The 27358-nt window shown below is 42.3% G+C and overlaps 2 protein-coding genes across 3 annotated transcripts in view; both read right to left on the bottom strand.

The window, feature by feature from the left end:
* LOC129552014 (GTPase IMAP family member 1-like) overlaps nucleotides 1–27358 on the bottom strand; it is a 153877-nt gene that overhangs the window by 6224 nt on the left and 120295 nt on the right. The gene's annotated exons all lie outside the window — the stretch shown is intronic.
* Nucleotides 314–10921, bottom strand: GIMAP2 (GTPase, IMAP family member 2). Its single transcript, XM_088831996.1, is given in 5 exon segments — nucleotides 314–831; nucleotides 834–1010; nucleotides 1013–1651; nucleotides 5066–5102; nucleotides 10838–10921. Coding segments are annotated over 5 exon segments (1104 nt in total). The 3' UTR covers nucleotides 314–664.

The raw sequence follows: 27358 nt of genomic DNA, 5'->3' as shown, positions 1-27358 counted from the left end.
ATGTTAAAAGCAGAATACTGCAAATGCAAAATACTAGGTCCACTCTTTTGTCTGAAACATAAGCCTCTAGCATGCTTCAGTGCTGACTGGGATTGGACACAAGGGATAAAGTCTAGTTGAGCCCCTTTCGATGCGCATAAAACAGACTGTTGATGTGTGTGTCTGTGTGTGATTGTTGAGCATGAGTTGGTTGTGTCAGAGAAATAAGCCATATGTCCATTTACCATCTTCGGAATTTAAAACCATAGCACAGAGTTAAAGACATGTGATCTCAGGAACTTTACAGCTCACTTGTTAATTTAATATACCTTGTAGAAATTTTATTGCCATTTTTGTTATATTCAGAAATAAGAGTGATAGTATAAAGAAGAAAAGGAGTTTTCAGGAGCATACAACTGACTTTAGATAGAGACTTGCAAATGAGAGGAATTTTCATTTTTATAAACAATGAGTTATGTTTATAACTTTCAGAAGGTTTTGGTACTATATTGCAAAACAAACAGGAAATTTTAAGATCATTTTGTTTTTAACAAATAGGATGAGGTTAAGATCTAAACAGTTCACAGAATCTCAAACATTTAGAGATATCAGATACGACTTTCCGGGGCAGGCAACTGTGACTTCCCCAGGATATGACAGTGAACGAAGAGGCACTGATCAGTGACTATGATGCAGGAGTCTTGCGTTCCAGTCTACCGGTCTTTCTAAAAATCATCACTAATTTTTTGGGTATGGCTAACAGTGAACTACAGAATAAACTGCACAAACCAAAGGGTAAGCGGCGAAAGAAAGCGCATGTCCTGTGCAACACACAACACAACTGGATGAGCGACGCGCAGACACCTGAGCACACAGCACGACACCCAGCGCTGTTTGGGTCAGGGCTTCCCTCAGGCAACTCGCTTTGGCCATGACTGTACCTCGTCTCTGAATGTCCATGCATTTTATAAAGCTCCCTTTGAAATCCTGCAGTCTTTCCTTTGACTGCACAGGCCCACATTCTGACTTTTGTACAGCCTGTTAGTGTAGTGGCCACCCCTTTCCACTGTCGCAAGGCTCTCAATCAAGTCCATGAGCCCCTTCACTTGGTCATCCCGGGTGCTCCCTGTAGCGCGGTTGTCAAAGGCACACACTCGCCCCCCACACGCTGCCACCAGCTCGCTTAGGGCTCTGTTGTCTGAGCCTTGGATATAATCGGTCAGGGAGCCTCCCTCGAGGTCTTCCTTGTGGGTGAAGATGACAACTGTGTGCCTCATGGCACCCTCTCCGAAGATCTCCTTCCCCCCCTGAACAGCCTGCTGGTCCTCCGTGGTGAATCGGCCCAGTTGCGTCACCAGGAGCAGCACGTGGGGTCCTGGGGCAGAGAGCAGGTAGCACCTCTGCACCTCTTGGTACAGGGAGCCAGAGGGGTCCTTCCCACAAAACATATCTGGTGTGTCAATAACCACCACCTCTCTCTCTCCCCAGCTGCCCCGACTCTCACTGCAAGTCTGCGTCAAGGGCCGGGCACTCAGCCTGGACTCAAATGCTGGTTTCCGGAGGATGCTTTTGCCGGTTCCCATTTTGCCCACCAGAATGATTCTCAGCTCTGATCCTCTGGCACAGTGAGCTGGGTGAGTCTTTGTATATGGTCCTGCTAAGAGCAAGTTTACTTAGAAAAGAAAGACAAATACCACATGATATCACTTATATGTGGAATCCAAATAAAAAGAAAAGGATACAGATGAATTCACTAACAAAACAGATATAGGGGCTTCCCTGATGGCCCAATGCAGAGGACCAGGTTCAATCCCTGGTCGGGGAACTAAGATCCCACATGCTGCAGAGCAACTAAGCCCATGTGCTGCAAGAAGAGTGTGCCCTGCACCTAGCGAAGCCCACACAATGCGTTGAAGAGTCCCATGTGCCACAACGAACCCAATGCAGCAGCAATAAATCATAAAAACCAGATATGGACTCACAGACATAGAAAGCAAACTTCTGGTTGCTAAAAGGGAAAGGGGCAGGGGAGGATAAATTATGAGTTTGGGATTAAACTATACACATTACTCTATATAAACTAACAAACAAGGACTACTGCAGAGCACAGGAACTATACTCGATATCTCGTCATAATCTGTTAATGTAAAAGAATCTACAGAGAATATATTTGTGTGCGTGTGTGTGCCTAAATCACTTCGTTGCATACCTGAAACTAACACATCATTGTAAATCAACTATATTTCAATTAAAAAAAAAACAAGGTGAAGAAAGAGCAAGCTTACTTTGTTATCACCATACTGTCATGCCAATGGAATATTTTTAATGATAAGGAAACATCTGGGAGAAGATACTCTCATAATATATTGTATTTATAAAGTAGAAGCTGACTCTATTATCAAATAAGATAATGATTTTAAGGCATCTAGCTTTCTCTAGGTCTGCAGGGCATTGTCATATTGGATCCAAGAAAAGTATCTTGTCATTCAGAGTTTGTCGATATCACTCTGTTCTGGCCCCCTGAAAGGCAAATTTTCTGAAGATCAGAAATGTGTAGCCAAGATGGTGGTTCCATCTTCAGGTGGGTAAGTAACCTGCCTGTTCCAGGACAGAGATGGTTCCTCTGACCTTGGCTGGGCAGAGGTCTGGTCATGACCACCAGTGAATGGTTGGACCAGGGAAATTGAAATGAACAGTGCAAAGTTATTCTCTCTGATGAAGAAACAGTTGCTGGCTCATATTGTGATTCTAGAGGATAGCATGATTTTTATACAAACGAGGCACAGAATAGGGCTTCCCAGATAGCTCAATTGGATCATGGAGAAAGCAAGAGAGTTCCAGAAAAACATCTATTTCTGCTTCATTGACTATGCCAAAGCCTTTGACGGTGTGGATCACAATAAACTCTGGAACATTCTGAAAGAGATGGGAATACCAGACCACCTGACCTGCCTCTTGAGAAACCTGTATGCAGGTCAGGAAGCAACAGTTTGAATTGGACATGGAACAACAGACTGGTTCCAAATAGAAAAAGGAGTACGTCAAGGTTGTATATTGTTACCCTGCTTATTTAACTTATATGCAGAGTACATCATGAGGAATGCTGGGCTGGAAGAAGCACAAGCTGGAATCAAGATTGCCGGGAGAAATATCAATAACCTCATAAATGCAGATGACACAACCCTTATGGCAGAAAGTGAAGAGGATCTAAAAACCCTCTTGATGAAAGTGAAAGAGGAGAGTGAAAAGGTTGGCTTGAAGCTCAACATTCAGAAAACAAAGATCATGGCATCTGGTCCCATCACTTCATGGGAAATAGATGGGAAAACTGGAAACAGTGTCAGACTTTATGTTTTTGGGCTCCAAAATCACTGCGGATGCTGATTGCAGCCATGAAATTAAAAGATGCTTACTCCTTGCAAGGAAAATTATGACCAACCTAGATAGGATATTAAAAAGTAGAGACATTACTTTACCAACCAAGGTCTGTCTAGTCAAGGCTATGGTTTTTCCCGTAGTCATGTATGGATGTGAGAGTTGGACTGTGAAGAAGGCTGATCGCCGAAGAATGGATGCTTTTGAACTGTGGTGCTGGAGAAGACTCTTGAGAGTCCCTTGGACTGCAAGGAGATCCAACCAGTCCATTCTAAAGGAGATCAGTCCTGGGTGTTCATTGGAAGGACTGATGCTAAAGCTGAAACTGCAATACTTTGGCCACCTCATGCGACGAGTTGACTCACTGGAACAGACTCTGATACTGGGAAGGATTGGGGGCGGGAGGAGAAAGGGATGACAGAGAATGAGATGGGCGGATGGCATCACCCACTTGATGGAGGTGAGTTTGAGTGAACTCCGGGAGTTGGTGATGGACAGGGAGGCCTGGCGTGCTGTGATTCATGGGGCCGCAAAGAGTCGGACACGACTGAGCGACTGAACTGAACTGAACTGAACTGATAGCTCAGTTGATAAAGAATCCGCCTGCATTGCTGGAGACCTGGGTTCCATCCGTGGGCTGGGAAGATCCCCTGGAGAAGGGAAAGGCTACCCATTCCAGTACTCTGGCCTGGAGAGTTCTATGGACCGTGCAGTCCATGGGGGTCACAAAGAGCCGGACACGACTGAGACTTTCCCTTTCACTTCAGGCACAGAGTAGGACAGAAACGGCACTTGCAGCAGGTCACTTAGCAGAGGGACTGCCTTCATTTTGGCCCATGGCTGTTCCTGAGGGACAGAGAGAACAGAGGTCAATTAAAAAGTGACCATTTTTGAGTTAGGACACATGAAAGAACCTTATATTTCTGGAGCATGTTCACAACCATGCCTCAGTTGCCTGCACAAAGCTGAGGAGGTGGGTGGAAAGAATTACGATCGCTGGTTTGCAGAGAAGTGTAGACACTTGCTCAGCGCTCACTCAGTTGGTCAGGAAACTGGGCTCCCTTGTGGCCCCACTGGCTGCTTCTCCCCCCACGCCCACCTCTCCTCCAGGGCCCCTCCTCCCTGGGGGGCCTCCCCGCCCCCTCTCTTGCTTTCCGTGGCCTTCCTTTGTTTCTGTCCGCGGTTGAGTGCTCTTTCCTTCCCCCCTCCCCACCTGCTCCCTTCCTGAGTTCTCCACCTGGCCGCCAGACCCCTGCCCTCACACCGAGTCCTCGCTGAGAGACGCGGTGCATTAAAAACGCGACTCAGGAAAGTGCACTCTTCTTCCAACCAGAAATGCACTTCATTTGATCTGTTAGTTTTGAATTTTCCTCTTTCCACAAGATGCCTTGCCATTTAGTTCCCTTTCCTATGCAGAGGGAAGTATCTTAAAAACTGGCAACCTATACCACGTGACATGGCACAGAAAACTCTTGTGTTAATGAGCGAATTCTTCCCAGTCAGCCCTTCTGTGTAATGTTCTCTTTGCCTCTATTGGGTAAACTAAATTCCAAGAAGATTACAGGTTCTGTAAACTGGCCTCACTTAAGCCAAATGCCATCACCCTGTTTCCCTAAAAACAAGGCAAATTTGTTTAAAATTTTTTTCTTTTTCAAGCATTGCCTGAAAACTAGGAATGAAAAGCACGGAACTTTCAAGAGTGTGGGCTTACCTGAGTTATGGTTCAAATCTATGACTTGACAGTTCAGCTTCGAGAGAGAGAGAGAGAGAAAAGCTGAAAATCTAGTCTGCTTCGTGAGCTTCATGCTGCAACAGAGCCCCTGCACCATGACTGTCTGAAATTCTCTTTTAAAAAATAGCTAAAATGGCAAAATGAGTCATTTTTTGTCTTGTGGACTTACCTCAATTGAAAAAACGAAGAACACTTGATCGTTTAAACTGGAATAAAGGGGAGGCTGATGATGCTGGTAGATTTGATTCCTTCCCCCACCCCGAGGCTGTGTCCCTACATTTACAAGTTTGCCTGAATGCAACCCCCCAAGGCCCCCCAGGAGGAATGACCTTATGCACACTTAGCAGTGACTGTTCTAAAGGCAAGTGCCACTGCAGGGGCAGAACATATGGGTGTGGGGGCACAGGACAGGGCGCTGTGCAGGGGGCGAGTACAGAAAGGGGAACTGGGAGAGGGCGATGTCTGTCTGAACACATTTGGAAATGACTCATTCATGGTTTCTTTGCTTTCCCTTCCTGCTCAGCTCCCCAGGTCTGGGCAGCCTCCCTGGGGGAACAGTGTCTACAATGATCTAGGCAGTGTCTACAATAATCATCTGAGTGTCTGCAGTCAGGGGGAATGACCCAAAGCGTTAAATTTGAAATCACTCAAATGTTTTTATCTTTATTTCTGTGACATTCGGTACAGTAGGGACAGAGGAAATGTGGGACTTCTTAGACAGCCTTTAAATATCCCAGATCAGTAGTGATGCACTTTGCTTTCCCTACCAACTGTTGATGAGAAATGATTCCCAGACCTGGACCTCATCATACGGGAGGCTGGAAAGCACAGCGCAGCCCGGGGACCCAAGTGGACACCACCATCCTTGTCACACGCTATTATCACTGTTTTGAATTCTTCCACATCCATCTATTTAATAACAGTAATCTCTTCCTAAAAACAAAACATTCTGTGTCAAAACGCTAACAGGGACCTATTTCCATTTGTTTTATATGAAAACAAATATAATGCAACATCAAATTCAAAGCCCACGATTTTCTAAATCGTATGTAAAATTCAGTAAAGCACCTCTATAAAAACTTTTCATAGAATAAAAAAGCTTAAAATATTGCTATTTTGAATACGCAAAATGTTTTCGGTTTATAAAAGAAAGGTATTGGATAACTTAAGTACCCTGACAAATAACTCAATTAAAAATGGGCAAAGGACCTGAATAGATATTGCTTCAAAGAAGACATACAAATGGCCAACAGGTGCTTGAATACATGCTCAACATCACTATTTATCAGGGAAATGTAAATCAAAACCATCATGAGATAGCTTCTCACCCCCGTTAGGACGGCTATTGTCACAAAGACAGGAGAGAAGTGTTGGTGAGGATGTGGCAAATTCATGTTTTGGTAACGTGTGTTTCTCAGTATGAATGTGGTCAAATTATTTTTCCACTGTTAAAGAACTTTCTCTCTTTAATTGATATCTTCTCATATATTTGTTTTTTGTGCTGTGTATGCTTGGTAGCTCAGTCATGTCCGGCTCTTTGTGACTCCATGGACTGTAGCCCACCAGGCTTCTCTGTCCATGGGATTTTCCAGGCAAGGATACTGGAGTGGGTTGCCATTTCCTCCTCCAGGGGTTCTTCCTGACCCAGGTATCTCACCCTCATCTCCTACATCTCCTGCATTGGAACATGAATTCTTTATGACTGAGCCACGAGAGAAGCTCAGAATGTATTTGTTGCTCATGGTTAAATTCTGTTAATCCTTTTGATGTTGATTTGGAGAAGTTCTTTATGCGTCAAAATGATCATTTTACCTCCTCCTCTTGAGTTAAAAAAACATCTAATTTATTGTGTTAATTTATTGTGGCTAATATCTAGAAGAACCCACAGTTTGTTGTGATCCACAGAGATGACAGAGGATGAGGTGGTTGACTGGCATCACTGACTCAATGGACATGACTTTGAGCAAACTCAGGGAGACGGTGAAGGTCAGGGAAGTCTGGTGTGCTGCAGTTCATGGGGTGGCAAATAGTCAGACACAACTTAGTGACTGAACAACAAAAACAAAAAATCTGGTAGAATGTTCATAATCACAATACAGTAGGCCTCCTTAACTTGTTTCTAACTTTTGTGGCAATAGCTCAATGCTTCCAGTTAAATAAAGTACAAGCTTTGAAGTTGAGATTGAAATTATTACTGTAAAAATGTAACCAATTATTTAGTTCAGTCTCTCGGTCATGTCCAACTCTTTGCGACCCCATGGACTGCAGCACACCAGGCTTCCCTGTCCATCACCACCTCCCAGAGCTTATTTAAGCTCATGTCCATTGAGTCAGTGATGCCATCCAACCATCTCATCCTCTGTCGTCACCTTTACCTCCCTCCTTCAGTCTTTCCCAGCATCAGGGTCTTTTCCTGTGAGTCAGTTCTTTGCATCAGGTGGCCAAAGTATTGGAGTTTCATCTTCAGCATCAGTCCTTCCAATGAATATTCAGGACTGATCCTTTAGGATGGACTGGTTGGATTTCCTTGCAGTCCAAGGGACCCTCAAGAGTCTCCTCCAACACCACAGTTCAAAAGCATCAATTCTTCAGTGCTCAGCTTTCTTTATAGTCCAACTCTCACATCCATATATAACTACTGGAAAAATCAAAGCTTTGACTAGACAGACCTTTGTTGGCAATTATTAGGACCTTTGTTGGCCAATTATTAGTTGCTAAATTTTTACCAAATTACTTTCCAACAGCTAAGGCCATGATTGCTCGACAGCTTCATAATACATTAAATTATGTGAAAATATTTCCTCATATTGAACCTTCTTTGCACACCTAGGACAAATCTTTATCATCTAAGTTATTGCTGGATTCTATTTGATAAAGCTAATTTGAGGTTCCGCATTTCTTTGTGAGTAATTTTATTCCTTTCTAAAACAAAGAGATTCTTTTCCTTTTGATTGCCCTGGTTTTGTGGTCTCCTTTTCCTTCTGAACATATCAACCATGGTGTTTTCCTTGAATAGATATTTGCACTGCAGAAGAATCCTGGTTCTATCTTTTAAGAAAATAAGATTTTTACCATCACCAGCTTTCTCCATCATCTCTTCGTTTCTTAGGCAAGTCTGACATTGAATGAAGATTATGGCATAGTGAATATTTTCAAGGAAAATGTCAGTATGGATCGGGAATGTATAACAGATGAGTTTAACTGATTGGAGTGGGGTTGTCAGGAAAGACTTCTGAGAAAAAGTAACATTGCTTGAAAGTGAAAGTCAGTCAGTTGCATCTGACTCTTTGTGACCCCATGGACGATACCAGTCCATGGAATTCTCCAGGCAAGAATACTGGAGTGGGTAGCCTATCCCTTCTCCAGTAGATCTTCCCAGATGGAACTGAACCAGAATCTCCTGCATTGCAGGTGGATTCTTTACCAACTGAGCTGTTAGGGAAGCCCAACATCACTTGAGCTGAAATTGAAAAGTGAGGGAGGTGGGAATTGGAGGTATTTCCAGGAATAAGTAACACCGTGTTCCAAGGCAAGTGACCACATGGAGTTCTCAGGTATTTAAAGGAAGCCAAGGGTGGCTAGAACCCAGAGGCAGGAAGTTGGATTATGTAGAAATGAGGCTGGTGAACAAGGCAAGGATTTGTCAAGTTTTGGTCCTGAATGTTTTCTTGCAAAACAATGGAAACTCCCTCTGGGACTCACTTGGGGCTGTAGTGTCCTGGCCCTGAATATGAGTTGTGTGAAGAATGGATAGGAAAGTCCTGTCCCTTGTCCTTCTTTATATGATCTGCACTTGGGGATCTTTCCTGGGGTCCTCCTTGATGTTCTCTTTCACTTCCTCTGCCTCCCCACACACTCCATTCCCTCAGGGTGTGGAAACAGAACTATTGTGGTTCAGGCGAGCTGGAGAAGTACCCTGGCTGTGACTTCTGAGCTGAGCCCTCTGCCCCAACTGTTTCCTGACACCCTCCCCCATGCTCAGGACCCTGTCAACGGTTCACTTTTCTCCAACCACTTCCTGCATAAAACGCTTTCATGTTTCACTTCTTGTTCTAAGTTCAACTATGTCTTGAGAAGAGCTTGGTTTTGGGGCATTTCTTTTGAGCCAAGAGAGAAAAATAACTGTTTGTGATTCTGTCTGCAAAAGGAAACCACGAGACCCAGAGCTGCTCCTAAAGCAAGCTGCTTCCTCTGAGAGGAAAACCGATTTATCAGGTGTGATCCAAAGGGGCTGAACCTCCCTGCACCAAACACCACCTGCCTCGCCTCTCTTTCAAGTAAAGCTCTTCCAGGAGGTGCTTAGACAAAGAAAATGGCATTCAGGGACAGAGACTGAGAAGGAAGTCAGGCGGGCTGAATACAGATTGAAGGAGTTCAAGCAAAGAGTTAAAGCTTCAAGTCCTCAAACATCATGACAAAGTCTGACAGTTTCAGCTGCTGTAGCCTATGACCCTTTACTTTCAGATGTGCAGGGAGTTTTAAAAGAGGTGGCACCTCAGATCTAACTTGCCAGATCCTGGGTTTGAATATTATCCACTGAAACTGTAGGGACTGCTCTATTGGCTCTAGCTCTAACTTGCTGTCCACACCTGCCCACCCCTGCCTTCCGTCAACGTTCATTCCCCAGGGCCCATCAGTGACCACGGATGACCAAAACACATCCTCCGCATACTTAGTGGGGTTTAGGAAACGGACCATTTCAATTCATGTTTGGTCACTGACCAGCTACGTGACCTTAAGGCAAATCTGACTTTAATTTCTTTCATCTTCAAATAGCAAAAAACTTCAACTACTGACAGAATTATCAGCATTAAGTGGAAAAATGTATGGAAAGCATGTTACCCCAAGGCCTACCTCTGTGATTTCTAAGCCTTAGCTTGCACCAGACTGCCTGAAGAACTTGTGAAAACACAGAGGGCTAGGCAACATTCCTAGCGTTTCTGAATTAGGAGGATTTGGTGAAGCCTGAAATGTGGGAGTTCTAACAAATTCCCAGGTGATGTGAGTGCTGCTGGTCCAAGCACCTCACTTTGAGGACAACTGCCCTAGGGCATTGTCATCATCTGCATTGAACCTGGGTTACCATCATGCACCTGGCCCCAACTATGAGCAGAAGTAGGAGTTTTATCTTTGAGGCACATTTAGTTTCTGTTTTCTCCCCACATGGGGCATCTAGGACATTTCCTGGTTGTCCAAAGCACTCCTCCATTTTCTTTCTTTGAGGTTCATTCTAGAGGATAGGGTCCAGGGCTTACTTTCTCACCCAAAGCCTTTACATTTCATATGTGCTTTGTCTATCCCCTTTAAGATCTCCTGGTATCTGATTTAATCTGAAGTGAAAGACCTTTTACAGAAAATGCGTTAGCCCCTTGGTGCTCAGATTTTACCTTGCATAAGACTCACTTGGAGGGTTTGTAAAAACACAGATCGCTACACTCTAATCCCAGAGTTTCTGGCTCAGTAAGTTTGGGATGGAGCTCAAGACTGCATTTCTAACAAGTCTCCAGTTCAAGCTGATGCTGCAGATGTATGGCCCACATTTTGAGAAGCCCTGGTCTGTTATGCAGTAAGTCTGCAAAGTAGTTGATGGTAGCATCTTCCATGACTCGGGAGACGATCAGAGTAAGTGGCCATTTAGATAAACTATAGGTAGGTTCAGATGTCTCTGATGTGCCTGTCGTGTGTCAGGAGATGAGGTCAGGGAAAAAAGAAGAAACCTACATGACTTCCTTTCTACAGGTGTCTTCATACATTGATGAGGAGAGAAGAACTGACGCTGGTGGAAAAGTGGCGTCCAGGAGGCAGAGTATGAATGACGGGAGGAGGGCCGATCATGATCTCAAGTCATCACGGAGGAGCTCATGGAGGAGGTTTTCTCTAAAGGACAGGAGGGTGGGTCCATGGAGCGCTCTGGGGATAAGCAGACAGGTGGGAGGAAGTGGCATGCGTGATGGTTTGAAGGTAGAGGCATTGTATGGGTGGGAGGAGAGCACAAGTGAACTACGTGAAACAGACAGCACTGCCTTTAATCACTTTGGACTAAACACTGTGTTTTATATCTTCTTCTTACTTAAAACTTACAGCCACGCTGGGAAGTACAGATTATTATATCCATATCTACATAAGTGAAAACAAGATTCAGAAAAGTGAGTAACTTGAACAACTCAGAGAATAAGTGTGGGGCTAGAGCCAGGAAGGGGACTTTCAGGACCCCGCGCCTATTGCTGTGTCCTTTAAAAGGTGGCAGAATGGAAGGAGATGGGGCTGTGAGGAAAAGTCTGTAGCCTGAGGCAAATCTGTCAATTCCAGGCCAGGGAGTACGACCTGAGGCCTACGGTGGGGGTCTCTTGAGCGACAGACACAGGATGAAGCTGAGTTGTATCGTCTTGGTTTGGTGAGAGGAGATTAAAGAAGTGAAAGTGGGCCAAGAGGAAGTTACCATCTATCCACTGAAACTCCTGGTTTTCTTTCCCTTCTCCCTTTTTTCTGACTCCACCGATCCTGTGTTACCCAGCATCGGTCTAGGTCTCTCTTCCACTCCCTCTCCTATCTTTGTTGCACAATGTATTTTTTTAAACAAAGAAACAACAACAAACCTGAAGTACAGTCGATTCACAGTGTTGTCTTAGTTTCATGGGGCTTCTCAGGTGGCTCAGTGACTCTGCCTGCTGATGAATCTCTTGCAGAAGGCCTGGGTTCAATCGATCCTTGGGCCAGGGACATCCCCTGGAGGAGGAAATGGCACCCCACTCCAGTATTCTTGCCTGCAGAATCCCACAAACAGAGGAGCCTGGCAGGCTACAGTCCATGGGTTTGCAAAGAGTTGGACAGGACTGAGTGACTGAGCATGCACGTGCTTAGTTTCAGGTGAACAGCAAAGAGGTTCAATTACACATACATAGGTATTCTCTTTCAGATTCTTTTCCACTGTAGATTATCACAGGATATGGAATATAGTTTCCTGCGCTACAAGTAGTGTTAGTTATCTATGCTGTATATAGCAGTGTGTATCTGTTCATCCCAAACTCCCAGCTTATCTTTCCCCTTTGGGAACCATGTTTGTTTTCAATGTCTGTGAATCTATTCCTGTTTTGTAAATGAGCTCGCTTGTATTTTTTTAGATTCGACGTATAAGTGGTATCATGTGTTTTTGTCTGACTTACTTCACTTAGTGTGATAATCTCTAGGTTCATCCACGCTGCTGCAAACGGCAAGATTTCACGCTCGTGTACGGGTGAGTAGTATTCCACTGAACACATGCGCCACACCTTCTTTATCCATTCATCTGTCGACGCACTTTTAGGTTCACGTAACATCTTTTTAACTCTTGACCCCAGTTCTTGATCCCACTACACCAGGGAGTCCGAGATACCCAACCTCACGAGAACACCCTTCTTTTCAGTCCTGGTTTGGGGTCCAGGCAGGTTTGAGAACTGATGGGTCACAAAGAGTAAGAGGCACTAGCTTTTCTGGAAAGGCTGCTCCAGACTCTTCCCAAGCTGCTCCTCGGAGACTGCTCCAACCGAAGTACACACACACACACACACACACACACACACACACCACACACAAACTATGGTGCTCAGCCCCCAGCCCATTCCCAGCCTGTCCTGCTTTCAGGTCTTATTCTTTCTGAAGATTAGCATCCTTATGGAAGAAAGTTTTTCAAAGGTTAATTTAATCTGGATACTGGCAAAGATTTTCCTTTTTAAGAGATGAAGGACATTTCAAGAAGCAGGCTGACGTTGGGTTAGGGTGGCCAGAGATGGTTGCAAAATCCCCTTTCTTATAAGCAGGACCTACTGGCAGTGAGCCACATGGACACAATGGCAGAACTTGAATTCCTACCTAGAAAAAACTGTGTTATGGTTAACAAAGGGGCTGTGTTAACTCCAAAAGCCCTTGTTCTGCTGCATTAAAATATACAGGGGCTTTCCCCAGTCTTCCCCTGAAATCCTCTCCGCCTCTTCCTGGTAATACCTCAGATCTCCCCTCGCTGAGTGTCCTTCAGTAATCACTATGCCTGTGGGTGACTTTAAGACTTTTGCATCAGCTCAGAGTTACTGGTTTGCTCCACTGAGCCCCCTCAGCAATGAGCCCCCACTGTTGCCTCAGCACTTGTAGCTCCTGTTAACACACAAGTAGAGTGAAAAGAACATGTGTTGAGATCAAAAGACGAAAGTTGTGGGCATCAGGCTGCCACTGTACTTTAGGGCAAGGCTCACAAAGTTTCTGAACAGCATTTGTTTATGGTTAAAATGAGGGCTGTGGCCAATGGTCTGAGGTCTCTTCCTATGGTGACATTAAAGTTCCCCAATATTTCTTAGCATACCCAGTGAGCATGAGAGTCCAGCTCACCCAAGAGCATGATCTCTTCCTCACAAACCCATAAATCCTCAGAAAGCCGGTCAGAATACTCTTTTCACTTTGCAGGGCTGGCTCAGAGGACCAGTGCTCCGTGATGGGAGATCCTAGACGGTGAGCAGTCCAGGGAAGGGACCGTGACAAATCTAGGAGACTCACAATAAAGAGTCCTACCAGGGCAATAGCAATAAAAGCCAGCCTTCTGGGTCCTGGGGTTTTGATTCCTAGATTTACCTTGAAATGGTAAATTCAAGGATAAATTAAGCCATTTATACCCACCTTTTGGTGCAAGCTTTCCTGATAGATCAGACGGTAAAGAATCTGCCTGCGATGCAGGAGATCCCTGGGTTTGATCCCTGGATCAGGAAGATCCCTGATAGAAGGGAATGGCACCCCATTCCAGTATTCTTGCCTGGAGAATTCCATGGACAGAGGAGCCTGATGGACCACAGTCCGTGGGGTCGTGAGAGGTGGCTAACACTGAACAACTAACACTTGCTCTTTTTCAAACAAGGAGGCAAGGGTGCACATGGCCCCTTCCATGTAGCCCCAAGTCTCTCACCTCCCCACAAAGCACACTATTCACTTTAATAGTCCCTGAATTCTTACCCATTCCTTAAAGTCGGTGGTGGGAGCAGACTCCATCTAGGAGATCCTAGACAGGCATGGAAGGATCAACAGTCTAGTGATGTGCCACCAGCAAGGTTCCACACTAGGTCTGGACAATGTCTACTGTCTGCGGTTCTCCCCTCTGCAAATGACCATCTTTGCTTGATGGAGATTCTCTATCACTCACCAAACTTTATACCTCTTTACTACTATGGATACTGTCGAAAGTTCAGAAACTACAGAAGTAAAACCAATGAATTGCTGGAGGAGTCATTGTAAAGGTTTATTTTGCCCATACCAAAAAGACAATTTGAAAGCTGGGAGCACTCAAAGCAGAACATGGAAGGGGCTCAGGGGTACGTTGTTATGAGGCAGCTTAGGTTAGTGAGAAGGCAGAGACTATTTTTCAAAGTCATGGTAATAATATTTTAAGGATTTTCTTAAATGATGGGGAACTGGTGAGTGATTGCCTCATATCAGTTTTGGGACACCGTTTAAGGTTTGCTTGTGAGTTCCAGAGACATAAGCAAGAAATGACCCAGTACAAGTTAGTCTTTCAAGATGAGATAAATTAAACTTTGTAGGACAACCCTGGTTTTGTTTGCCAGAGAATTTCTAAGGCTGGTCTATATTTGTTTTTGACTTTAACAGTGTGATGAGGGGTTTTGTTTGTGCATCTCAGCGTGTCCCCAGGAAGTCTGTGTGTACAAGTGAGGTTAGGCCATTTCCCAGAACTGTCTCACATGGTAGGAAGGAGACTTGTCACTCTATCTGTGTGCAGCTACATTACCTCCTGTCTCTGCCACAGCTGTTTTCTACCTCAAGTCCTCCACCATTTGCCTTCCCCATCACAAATGTTATGGGCACTTCACAGGAGAGAGTTAAAATATTGGGCCACGTGCCTTACTCTTTATGTGAGATGGTACTCAGAATGGGAGAGAGTGGGAAAGCTGGGGAGTGGAGAGATCTTACCGTGGAGAGGACAACTGATCTCACCATGCAGATCTCACTGAACTGTTTTTATTCTCCTAAATCAAGAATGACACCTAAGGAGAGGGATCAAGACAGTGGAGTAAGAGGACATGGAGCTCACCTCCCTCCTGCAACAAACACGTTACAGATACATCTATATGTGGAAAATTAGCTACCTTATGATCCTGCAACCTCACTTCTGGGCAGGTATGCAGAAAACATGAAAACTAATTTGAAAAAATACACACACCACAGTGCTCATAGCAGCACTATTTATAATAGTCAAGGCACTGAAACAGTCTACAAGCACATCAACAGACAATTGGTTTAAATAGAATATAGAAATTCTCAGTGAAATATTTGTTGTTACTATTCAGTTGCTAAGTCATGTCCAACTCTTTGTGACTGCATGAACTGCAGCAGAGGCTTCTCTGTCCATCACTCTCTCCCTGAGTTTGTTTAAACTCATGTGCATTGAGTCAGTGATGCCATCCACCTATCTCATCTTCTGTCACCCCCTTCTCTTCTTGCCCTCAATTTTTCCCAGCATCAGGGTCTTTTCCAATGAGTCAGCTCTTCTCATTGGGTGGCCAAAGTATTGGAGCTTCAGCTTCAGCCTCAGTCCTTCCAATGAATATTAGGGTTGATTTCCTTTAGGATTGACTGGTTTGATCTCCTTGCTGTCCAAGGGATTGTCAAGAGTCTTCTCCAACACCACAGTTTGAAAGTGTCAATTCTTTGGTGCTCAGTCTTATTTATCATACAACTTCTCACATCCATACATGACGACTTGAAAAACCATAGCTTTGACTATGTGGACCTTTGTTGACAAAGTCATGTCTGCTTTTTAAAACACTGTCTAGGTTTGACATACCTATTCTTCCAAGGAGCAAATTTCTTTTAATTTTGTGGCTGCAGAAATATTACTCACAGAAATAATGTAGTATTGCCATTTGCAGCAACATGGATGAAGCTAGAAATTATGATACTAAATGAAGTAAGTCAGACAGAGAAAAACAAAATTATAGGATATCACTTATATGTGGAATCTCAAAAATAATACAAATGAATCTATATACAAAACAGAAACAGACCCACAGACATAGAAAACAAACTTATGATTACCACAGAGGAAACGGAGGGAATGTTCTATATTAGGAGTATGGAAGTAACAGATGCAAACCACTCTAGGTAAAACAGATAACAAGGGTTTACTGTATAGCACAGGAAACTATATTCAATATCTTTTAATAACCTATAATGGAAGAGAATCTGAAAAATTATGTATATATTTGAATCACGTTGCTGTACACATGAAACTAAAAATATTATAAATTAACTAGACTTCAAAACTATACTTTAAAAAAGAAAGAAACAAGACAAAGTGAAACAAAAACAAGAAAAAAGCCTGACACCCAAGATTTCAAAGTGACCTAAGAATGTCACTGATAAGGAGCAGCATAGAGTTACTGATTAACTTCAATTCTCATTAATGTATATATTTAAAATTTAAGAGTAGATTTAAAAAGAATAAAAATATAATCTATAATTTACAGCATAAAGGAGAGTTAAATAAGTTAAGTAATCTATAAGGCAGAAAGCAGAAAAAAAGAAAGAAATCAAAGCCCATATTTATTTATAATTTAATGCTGAAACACCTGAAGTTTTTGTTTTAAAGTTAGCAACAAGGCAAAGATGTCCTCTACCACTTTCTTTATTCAATATTACATTGGAAGTCTTAGCCAATGCAATAAGACAGGAAAAATTAGTCACAACAATTGGAAAAGGAAAAACAAATCTGCTACTACTTGTAGGTGGTATAACTATCTGGAGACTCCCTCAGGTTGGTGGTGGCCCAATGGTGAAACAGGACTGTTTTCTTCTGAGTCTTCAAATACCACAAGGGCTTCATTCAGAGCAGGCATGGCAATGAGCACTTTAGACTCTCTTATGGGCAAGCAGATGGCCAGTTAGTTGGAATGAGTTCTTCTGCTTTCATTCTGCCTATTAGCCTGACCCAAAGTTGTGACTAGAAGGACCTGAGCTTAGCCTGTGGGCAAACATGGAGAACAGGTGGGCACAGTTTAGTAAATGTACGCCATCAACTGTTCATGTTAGGAGTTAGTGATAGAATCTGTCAGCCAAGTTTCTGGGTAATTATTACTTACTGGAAGTTTGGAATATAACTGTTCCCTTGATATGTATTTGTTTTTATTTTTCTTCTTGTTTAAACCATTTAAACATGTTAATTATCCTTTCCATTTCTCACTTGAGCCTCATGAAATAACACTGCAAAAATGGGCAAATACTGAGAATATGGACGATACTGGGCAAAAATCACTGGAAGAACAGAAAACAGGATCTCTAATAGTAAAGTGGGGCTATAGGGTGCAAATTTCCACTGTATACTCCAAATTGTCAATCCCATCCAAGATCTAGTCCCTGGAATTGGCTCTGTGTTTCTACGTGTTGCTTGTCAACTCAGAGAGTTGGGAGTGCTACGTCCTGTTCGATCTGGACTCCTGTTAATGAAGTCTGGGTTAGGGAGGGGAAGGAAGTTCTCTCAGTGACTGTGGCGCCCGTTTGAGGGGGTGATTGGAGATGGTTTCAGCCCAGTGTCCCTCCCCAGTACCCTAGCAGAAGAGGAAAACAAGGGGGGTACAAGCTGTGCCAGCTCCCCTGTCACAGCTGTGGAACCTGCACCAAGGAGAGAGGAGATATTGACACAAATTATTTAAAAGAAAAAAAGCAACACCATTGCTGTAGTTGACATTCCTGTGTTTGAAGTCAAGCCCTGAGCCTTTGGAGTGGGAGAACATTCAAATTATAGGGATCCCAGAAGAAGAGAAAAAGAAATGGTATGAGAAGTTTTTGAAGAGATTATATTTGAAAATTTCCCCAAGATGGAAAGGGAAATAGTCAATCAAGTTCAAGATGTGCAAAGAGTCCCATATAGAATAAACCCAAGAAGAAGCATGCCAAGACACATACTAACCAAACTGCTGTTGCTGCTCCTAAATCACTTCAGTCGTGTCTGACTCTGTGTGACCCCATAGATGGCAGCCCACCAGGCTCCCCCATCCCTGGGATTCTCCAGGCAAAAACACTGGAGTGGGTTGCCATTCCTTCTCCAATGTGTGAAAGTGAAAAGTGAAAGTGAAGTCGTTCAGTCATGTCTGACTCTTTGCGACACCACGGACTGCAGCCTACCAGGCTCCTCCATCCATGGGATTTTCTAGGCAAGAGTACTGGAGTGGCTTGCCATTGCCTTCTCCTAACCAAAGTAACAAATACTAAATACAAATAAAGAATATTAAAAGTAGCAAGGGGAAAACAACAAGTAATATACAAGGGAAATCCCGTATGTTTAACAGCTGATCTTTCAGCAGAAACTCTGCAGGCCAGAAGGGAATGGCAGGATATATTTAAAGTACTGAAAGGGGAAAAATCTACAACCAAGATTACTGTACCCAGCAAGGATCTCAAAATCGATGGAGAAATAAAAAGCTTTTCAGAAAAACAAAAGTTAAGAGAACTCAGTAAAATAAGCAGGGTGACAATATACAGCCTTGATGTACAACAATAAAGATTAATAAAGCTAAAAGCTGGTTCTTTGGGAAGATAAACAAAATTGACTTAGAAAAGAGAGAAGAATCAAGTCAACAAAACTAAAAATGAGAAAGGAGAAGTTACAATAAACAATGCAGAAATACAAAGGATTATAAGAGACTATTATGAACAACCATATGGCAATAAAAAGGATAACCTGGAAGAAATGGACAGATTCTTAGAAACATTCAATCTTCTAAGACTGAACCAGGAAGAAATAGAAATTATGAACAATCCAATTACAAGCACTGAAATTGATGCTGTGATCAAAAATCTCTCAAAAAACAAAAGCCCAGGACAAGATGGTTTCACAGGAGAATTCTATCAAACATTTAGAAAAGAGTTAATGCCAATCCTTCTAAAACTGTTTCAAAAAATTGCAGAGGAAGGAACACTTCCAAACTCATTCTGTGAGACCACCATCACCCTGATACAAAAACCAGACAAAGACAGCACACAAAAAGAAAACTATGGGCCAGTATCACTGATGAACATAGATGCAAAATCCTCAACAAAATTTTAGCCATCAGAATTCAGCAACACATCAAAAAGCTCATACACCATGATCAAGTTGGGTTTATTCCAGAGATGCAAGAATTCTTCAATATATGGAAATCAATCAATGTGATACACCATATTAACAAATTGAAAGATAAAAACCATATGATCATCTCAATAGACGCAGAAAAAGCCTTTGAAAAAATTCAGCACCCATTTATGATTTAAAACGCTTCAAAAAACAGGCATAGAAGGAATCTACCTCAACATAGTAAAGGTCGTATATGATAAGCTTACAACAAACATTATTCTCAATGGTGAAAAACTGAAAGCATTCCCCCTAAGGTCAGGAACAAGACAAGGTGTCCACTTTCACCATTAGTACTCAACATAGTTCTGGAAGTCCTAGCTACAGCAATCAGAGAAGAAAAAGAAATAAAAGGAATCCAGATCAGAAAAGAAGAAGTAAAGCTCTCACTGTTTTCAGATGACATGCTACTGTACACAGAAAGCCCTAAAGACTGTATCAGAAAATTACTAGAGTGAACCAGTGAGTTTAGCAAAGTTGTAGGATACGAAATCAATACACAGAAATCACTTGCATTTCTATATACTAACAATGAAAAATCAGAAAGAGAAATTAAGGTATCAATCCCATTCACCATTGCAACACAAAGAGTTTAATATCTAGGAATAAACTTACCTAAGGAGACAAAACAACTGTACACAGAAAATTATAAGATACTAATGAAAGAAATCAAAGATGACATAAATAGATGGAGAGATATTCCATGTTCCTGGGTAGGAAGAATCAATATTGTGAAAATGGCTATACTATCAAGCGCCATCTACAGATTCGATGCAATCCCTATTAAATTACCAATGACATTTTTCACAGAACTAGAATAAAAAATTTCACAATTCATATGGAAACACAAAAGACCCTGAATAGTCAAAGAAGTCTTGAGAAAGAATGCAGCTGGAGGAATCAAGTCTCCTGATTTCAGATTATACTACAAAGCTACTGTCATTAAGACAGTATGGTGCTGGCACAAAAATAGAAATGTAGACCAATGGAACAAGATAGAAAGTCCAGAAATAAACCCATACACCTATGGGTACCTTATTTTTTTACAAAGGAGGCAAGAATATACAATGGGGCAAAGACAGCCTCTTTGATAAACGGTGCTGGGAAAACTTTACAGCTACATGTTAAAGAATGAAATTAGAACACTTCCTAATACCATACACAAAGATGAACTCACAATGGATTAAAGACCTAAATGTAAGACAAGAAACTATAAAACTCTTAGAGGAAAACATAGGCAGTACACTCGATAACACAATTCAAAGCAAGATCCTCTATGACCCACCTCCTAGAGTAACAGAAATAAAAACAAAAGTAAACAAGTGGTACCTGATTAAACTTAAATGCTTTTGCAAAGCAAAGGAAACTATAAGCAAGGTGAAAACACAACCCTCAGAATGAAGGATTAATTTCCAAAATATACAAGTAGCTCATACAACTCAATACCAGAAAAACAAACAACCCAATCAAAAAGTGGGAAAAAGACCTAAACAGACATTTCTCCAAAGAAGACATGGAGATGGCTAACAAACACAAGAAAAGATGCTCAACATCACTCATTATTACAGAACTGCAAATCAAAACTACAATGAGATACCATCTTACACCAGTCAGAATGGCCATCATCAAAAAATCTACAAACAATAAATGCTGGAGAGGGTGTGAAGAAAAGGGAACGCTCTTGCACTGTTGGTGGGAATGTAAATTGATATAGTCACTATGGAAGACAGTACAGAGATTCCTTAAAAAACTAGGAATAAAACCACCATATGACCCAGCAATCTGACTCCTAGTCATATACGCTGAGGAAACCAAAATTGAAAAAGACACATGTACCCTATTGTTCATTGCAGTACTATTTACAATAGCTAGAACATGGAAGCAACCTAGATGTTCATTGAGAGATGAATGGATGAGGAGGTTGTGGTACATACACATAATGGAATATTACTCAGCCATAAAAAGAACACATTTGAGTCAGTTCTAGTGAGGTGGATGAACCTTGAACCTGTTATACAGAGTGAATTAAGTCAGAAAGAGAAAGATAAATATTGTATTCTAATGAATACATACGGAATCTAAAAGGATGGTGCTGAAGAATTTATTTACAGGACAGCAATGGAGAAACAGACATAGAGAACAGACTGATGGACGTGGGGGAGGGGAGGAGAGGGTGAGACGTGTGGAGAGAGTGACACAGAAACTTCCACTCAGTCAGTTCAGTCGCTCAGTCCTGTCCGACTCTCCGCAACCCCATGAATTGCAGCACGCCAGGCCTCTCTGTCCATCACCAACTCCCGGAGTCCACTCAAACTCATGTGCATCGAGTCGGTGATGCCATCCAGCCATCTCATTCTCTGTGGTCCCCGTCTCCTCCCACCCCCAATCCCTCCCAGCATCAGACTCTTTTCCAGTGAGTCAACTCGTCGCATGAGGTGGCCAAAGTATTGCAGTTTCACCTTTAGCATCAGTCCTTCCAATGAACACCCAGGACTGATCTCCTTTAGAATGGGCTGGTTAGATCACCTTGCAGTCCAAGGGACTCTCAAGAGTCTCCTCCAACACCACAGTTCAAAAGCATCAATTCTTCAGCAATCAGCTTTCTTTATAGTCCAACTCTCACATCCATACATGACCACTGGAAAAACCATAGCCTTGACTAGTCGGACCTTTGTTGGCAAAGTAATGTCTCTGTTTTTTAATATGCTATCTATGTAAAATATGGTCAGCCAACAGGAATTTGCTGTATGTCTCAGGAAATTCAAACAGGGACTCTGTATTAACCTAGAGGGGTGGGATGGGGAGGAAGATGGGAGGGAGGTTCAAAAGGGAGGGGATACATGCATACTTATGGCTGATTCATGTTGAGGTTTGACAAAAAGCAGCAAAATTCTGTAAAACAATTACACTTCAATTAAAAAATAAGTAAAAAACTAAAGTCTGGGTTAAAGGGCTTATTTTTGATGAAAGATTTTAAGTTACTTATTTTTTGACTGCACTGGGTCTTTGTTGATTTGTATGGGCTTCTCTAGTTGTGGTGAGCAGGAGCTACTCTTCATTGTGGTGTGTGGGCTTCTCATTTCCATGGCTTCTCCTGTTGCAGAGCACAGGCTCTAGCACACAGGTTTCAGTGGTTGTGGCTTGTAGGCTCAGTAGTTGTGGTGAACTGACTTAGTTGTTCTGTGGCGTGTGGAATCTTCCCAGACCAGGGATCAAACCCATGTCCCCTGCGTTGGCAGGTGGATTTCTATCCACTGCATCACCAGGGAGGTCCTGATGAAAGCTTTTTTGCATCACTAGCCCATTTTCAGTGTTAGCTCACAGAAAATTTCTAGATTATTATATAGTGAAAATATCTTATTTGTAACACCTCCAGTCTGTTTTTTAAATTTATTTTTGAAGAGATATCATTTAAGAATTTTCAAAATAATTGTTTAGCTGGTTTCAGTGCAGGGTTCTAACTTGTCAATATCACTTTCATTCCGGGCCTAAGGATGTCTTGTTGCCAATATTATTTAGAACAATCGTTGTTTTCTGGAGAATTAAAGAGAACAGAAAAAGAAATGCAAAAAGGCAAAATGATTGTCTGAGGAGGCATTACAAATAGCTGAGAAAAGAAGAGAAGCTAAAGGCAAAGAGGAAAAGGAAAGATACATTCATCTAAATGCAGAGTTCCAAAGAATTGCAAGGAGAGATAAGAAAGCCTTCTTCAGTGATTAATGCAAAAAAATAGAGGAAAACAATAGAATGGGAAAGACTAGAGATCTCTTCAAGAAAATCAGAGATTCCAAGGGAACATTTCATGCAAAGATGGGCACAATAAAAGATAGAAATGGTATGGACCTAACAGAAGTAGAAGATATTAAGATGAGATGGCAAGGATACACAGAATAACTATACAAAAAATATCTTCATGACCCAAATAACCATGATGATATGATCACTCACCTAGAGCCAGACGTCCTGGAGTGTGAAATCAAGTAGACTTTAGGAAGCATTACTATGAACAAAGCTAGTGGAGGTGATGGGATTCCAGCTGAGCTATTTCAAATCCTAAAAGATGATGCTGTGACAGTGCTGCACTCAATATGCCAGCAAATTTGAAAACTCAGCAGTGGCCACAGGACTGGAAAAGGGCAGTTTTCATTCTAAACCCAAAGAAAGTTAATGCCAAAGAATGCTCAAACTACCGCACAATTCATCTCACACACTAGTAAAATAATGCTCAAAATTCTCCAAGTGAAGCTTCAACAGTCCATGAACTGAGAACTTCCAGATGTTCAAGCTGGATTTCGAAAAGGCAGAGAAACCAGAGATCAAATTTGCCAACATCCACTGGACCACAGAAAAAGCAAGAGCTCCAGAAAAACATCTACTTCTGCTTCACAGAGTATGCCAAAGCTTTTGACTGTATGGATCACAACAGACTGTGGAAAACTCTTCAAGAGATGGGGATACTAGAGCACCTTACCTGCCTCCTGAGAAATCTGTATGCAGGTTAAGAAGAAACAGTTAAAACTGGACATAGAACAATAGACTGATTCCAAATTGGGAAAGGAGTATGTCAAGGCTGTATGTTGTCACATGCTGTATGAAGCACAAGCTGGAATCAAGATTGCCAGGAGAAATACCAATAACTTCAGATATGCAGATGACACAACCCTTATGGCAGAAAGCGAAGAGGAATTAAAGAGCCTCTTGATGAAAGTGAAAGAGGAGAGTGAATAAGCTGGCTTAAAACTCAACATTCAAAAAATGAAGATCATGGCATCTGGTCCCATCACTTCATGGCAAATAGATGGAGGAACAATGGAAACAGTGACAGACTTTCTCTTCTTGGGTTCCAAAATCACTGCTATCATGACTGCAGCCACGAAATTAAAAGACGCTTGCTCCTTGGAAGGAAAGCTATGACCAACCTAGACAGCATATTAAAAAGCGGAGACACTACTTTGCCGACAAATGTCCATCTAGCCATAGCTATTGTTTTTCTGGTAATCATGTATGGATGTGAGAATTGGACCATAAAGAAAACTGAGCACCAAAGAATTGATGCTTTTGAACTGTGGTTTTGGAGAAGACTCTTGAGAGTCCCTTAGACTGTAAGGAGATCAAACCAGTCCATCCTAAAGGAAATCAGTCCTAAATATATATTGGAAGGACTGATGCTTAAGTTGAAACTCAAATAGTTTGGCCACCTGATGTGAAGAACTGACTCCTTAGAAAAGACCTTGATGCTGGGAAAGATTGAAGGCAGGAGGAGAAGGGGGTGACCGAGGATGAGATGGTTCGATAGCATCACTGACTCTATGTACATGAAGCTGATCAAGCTCTGGGAGTTGGTAATGGACAGGGAAGCATGGCGTGCTGCAGTCCATAGGGTTGCAAAGAGTCGGACACAACTGAGCGACTGAACTGACAGGTTGAAGAATAAATGAAAAATAGAAGCCTGGACTAGATGTCAACTCCAGAACTAATTGTGTTACCTTAATATATCATTTGAATTCATGTTCCTGATATGTTAACAGGAATCGTAATATCTAATTGGACGATATCACAGGGATTGTAGAAGAAAACATAGTTCAGTTCAGTCTCTCAGTCTTGTCTGACTCTTTGTGACCCAACGAATCACAGCATGCCAGGCCTCCTGTCCATCACCAACTCCCGGAGTTCACTCAAACTCATGTCTATCGAGTTGGTGATGCCATCCAGACATCTCATTCTCTGTCATCCCCGTCTCTTCCCACCCCCAATCCCTCCCAGCATCAGAGTCTTTTCCAGTGAGTGAACTCGTCGCATGAGGTGGCCAAAGTATTGCAGTTTCACCTTTAGCATCAGTCCCTCCAATGAACATCCAGGATTGATCTCCTTTAGAATGGATAGTTGGATCTCATTGCAGTCCAAGGGACTCTCAAGATTCTTCTCCAGCACCACAGTTCAAAAGCATCAATTCTTCGGCGATTAGCTTTCTTCACAGTCCAACTCTCACATCCATACATGACCACGGGAAAAACCATAGCCTTGACTAGACGGACCTTGGTTGGCAAAGTAATGTCTCTGCTTTTTAATATGCTATGTAGGTTGGTCATAACTTTCCTTCCAAGGAGTAAGCGTCTTTTAATTTCCTGGCTACAATCAGCATCTGCAGTGATTTTAGAGCCCCCAAAATAAAGTCTGACACTGTCTCCACTGTTTCCCCATCTATTTCCCATGAAGTGATGGGACCAGATGCCATGATCTTTGTTTTCTGAATGTTGAGCTTCAAGCCAAACTTTTCACTGTCGTTCACCCTCATCAAGAGGCTTTTGAGTTCCTCTTCACTTTCTGCCATAAGGGTAGTGTCATCTGCATATCTGAGGTTATTGATATTTCTCCCGGCAATCTTGATTCCAGCTTGTGCTTCTTCCAGCCCAGCGTTCCTCATGATGTACTCTGCATATAAGTTAAATAAACAGGGTGACAATATACAGCCTTGACACACTCCTTTTCCTATTTGGAACCAGTCTGTTGTTCCATGTCCAGTTCTGACTGTTGCTTCCTGACCTGCATACAGGTTTCTCAAGAGGCAGGTCAGGTGATCTGGGATTCCCATCTCTTTCAGAATTTTACACAGTTTATTGTGACCCACACAGTCAAAGGCTTTGGCATAGTCAATAAAGCAGAAATAGATGTTTTTCTGGAATTCTCTTGCTTTCTCCATGATCCAGCAGATGTTGGCAATTTGATCTCTGGTGCCTCTGCCTTTTCTAAAACCTACTTGAACATCTGGAAGTTCACGGTTCACATATTGCTGAAGCCTTGTTTGGAGAATTTTGAGCATGACTTTACTAGCGTGTGAGATGAGTGCAATTGTGCGGTAGTTTGAGCATTCTTTGGCATTGCCTTTCTTTGGGATTGGAATGAAGACTGACCTCTTCCAGTCCTGTGGCCACTGCTGAGTTTTCCAAATTTGCTGGCATATTGAGTGCAGCACTTTCACAGCATCATCTTTCAGGATTTGAAATAGCTCAATTGGAATTCCATCACCTCCACTAGCTTTGTTTGTATTGATGCTCTCTAAGGCCCACTTGACTTCACATTCCAAGATGTCTGTTTCCAGGTGAGTGATCACGCTATCGTGAATATCTTTGTTGTGAAGATTTTTTTTGTACAGTTCTTCTGTGTATTCTTGCCACCTCTTCTTAATATCTTCTGCTTCTGTTAGGTCCATACCATTTCTGTCCTTTATCGAGCCCATCTTTGCATGAAATGTTCCCTTGATATCTCTCATTTTCTTGAAAAGATCTCTTGTTTTTCCTATTCTGTTTTTTTCCTCTATTTCTTTGCATTGATCGCTGAGGAAGGCTTTCTTATCTCTCCTTGCTATTCTTTGGAACTCTGCATTCAGATGCTTATATCTTTCCTTTTCTCCTTTGCTTTTCACTTCTCTTCTTTTCACAGCTGTTTGTAAGGCCTCTCCAGACAGCCGTTTTGCTTTTTTGCATTTCTTTTCCATGGGGATGGTCTTGGTCCCTGTCTCCTGTAAAATGTCATGAACCTCCATCCAGAGTTCATCAGGCACTCTATCTATCAGATCTAGTCCCTTAAATCTATTTCTTACTTCCACTGTATAATCATAAGGGATTTGATTTAGGTCATATTTGAATGGTCTAATGGTTTGCCCTACTTAAAACATAAAATAATGAAAATAAGACCATTTTCAAAAATATAAACTGCTTCATGGAGAAGGATAAGTAGGAAAGTGATACAGATGATGATAGTCATTGCCATCATGATCATCTTCTGCAACACGGTGCTTTGTGGATCCCAGAGTCCAGAGAAAGTAATTCAAGTTTGACGAAATTTTAGGAAACAGAATACCATTGTCCATGGAACAGGAAAGACACTGTAAAATGCATTGTATGGCTCTGTGATGAGAACTCCCATATCTTGGCCTGTGACCAGAAAATGCCATAGGAGAACTTTGTAGAACATCTGACTTATCTTCTCATCCTCCTCCTTGAGATTCTATTCCCGAGGGCAATGCCTCATCTCTCAGTCTTCACCCCTGGAAACCCAGAGCTCACAAGCTCCCTTTTGGTGTCTTGGTTCCCAAAGAGAGAGGGCGTGGAAACCATTGCTGTCGTCTTCTT

This window comes from Moschus berezovskii, chromosome 3 (assembly GCF_049115385.1).
Source record: "Moschus berezovskii isolate FMDL1 chromosome 3, NW_MosBer_1.0, whole genome shotgun sequence".
Lineage (NCBI taxonomy): Eukaryota > Metazoa > Chordata > Mammalia > Artiodactyla > Moschidae > Moschus > Moschus berezovskii.
This window is presented reverse-complemented; position numbering and strand designations above follow the sequence as displayed.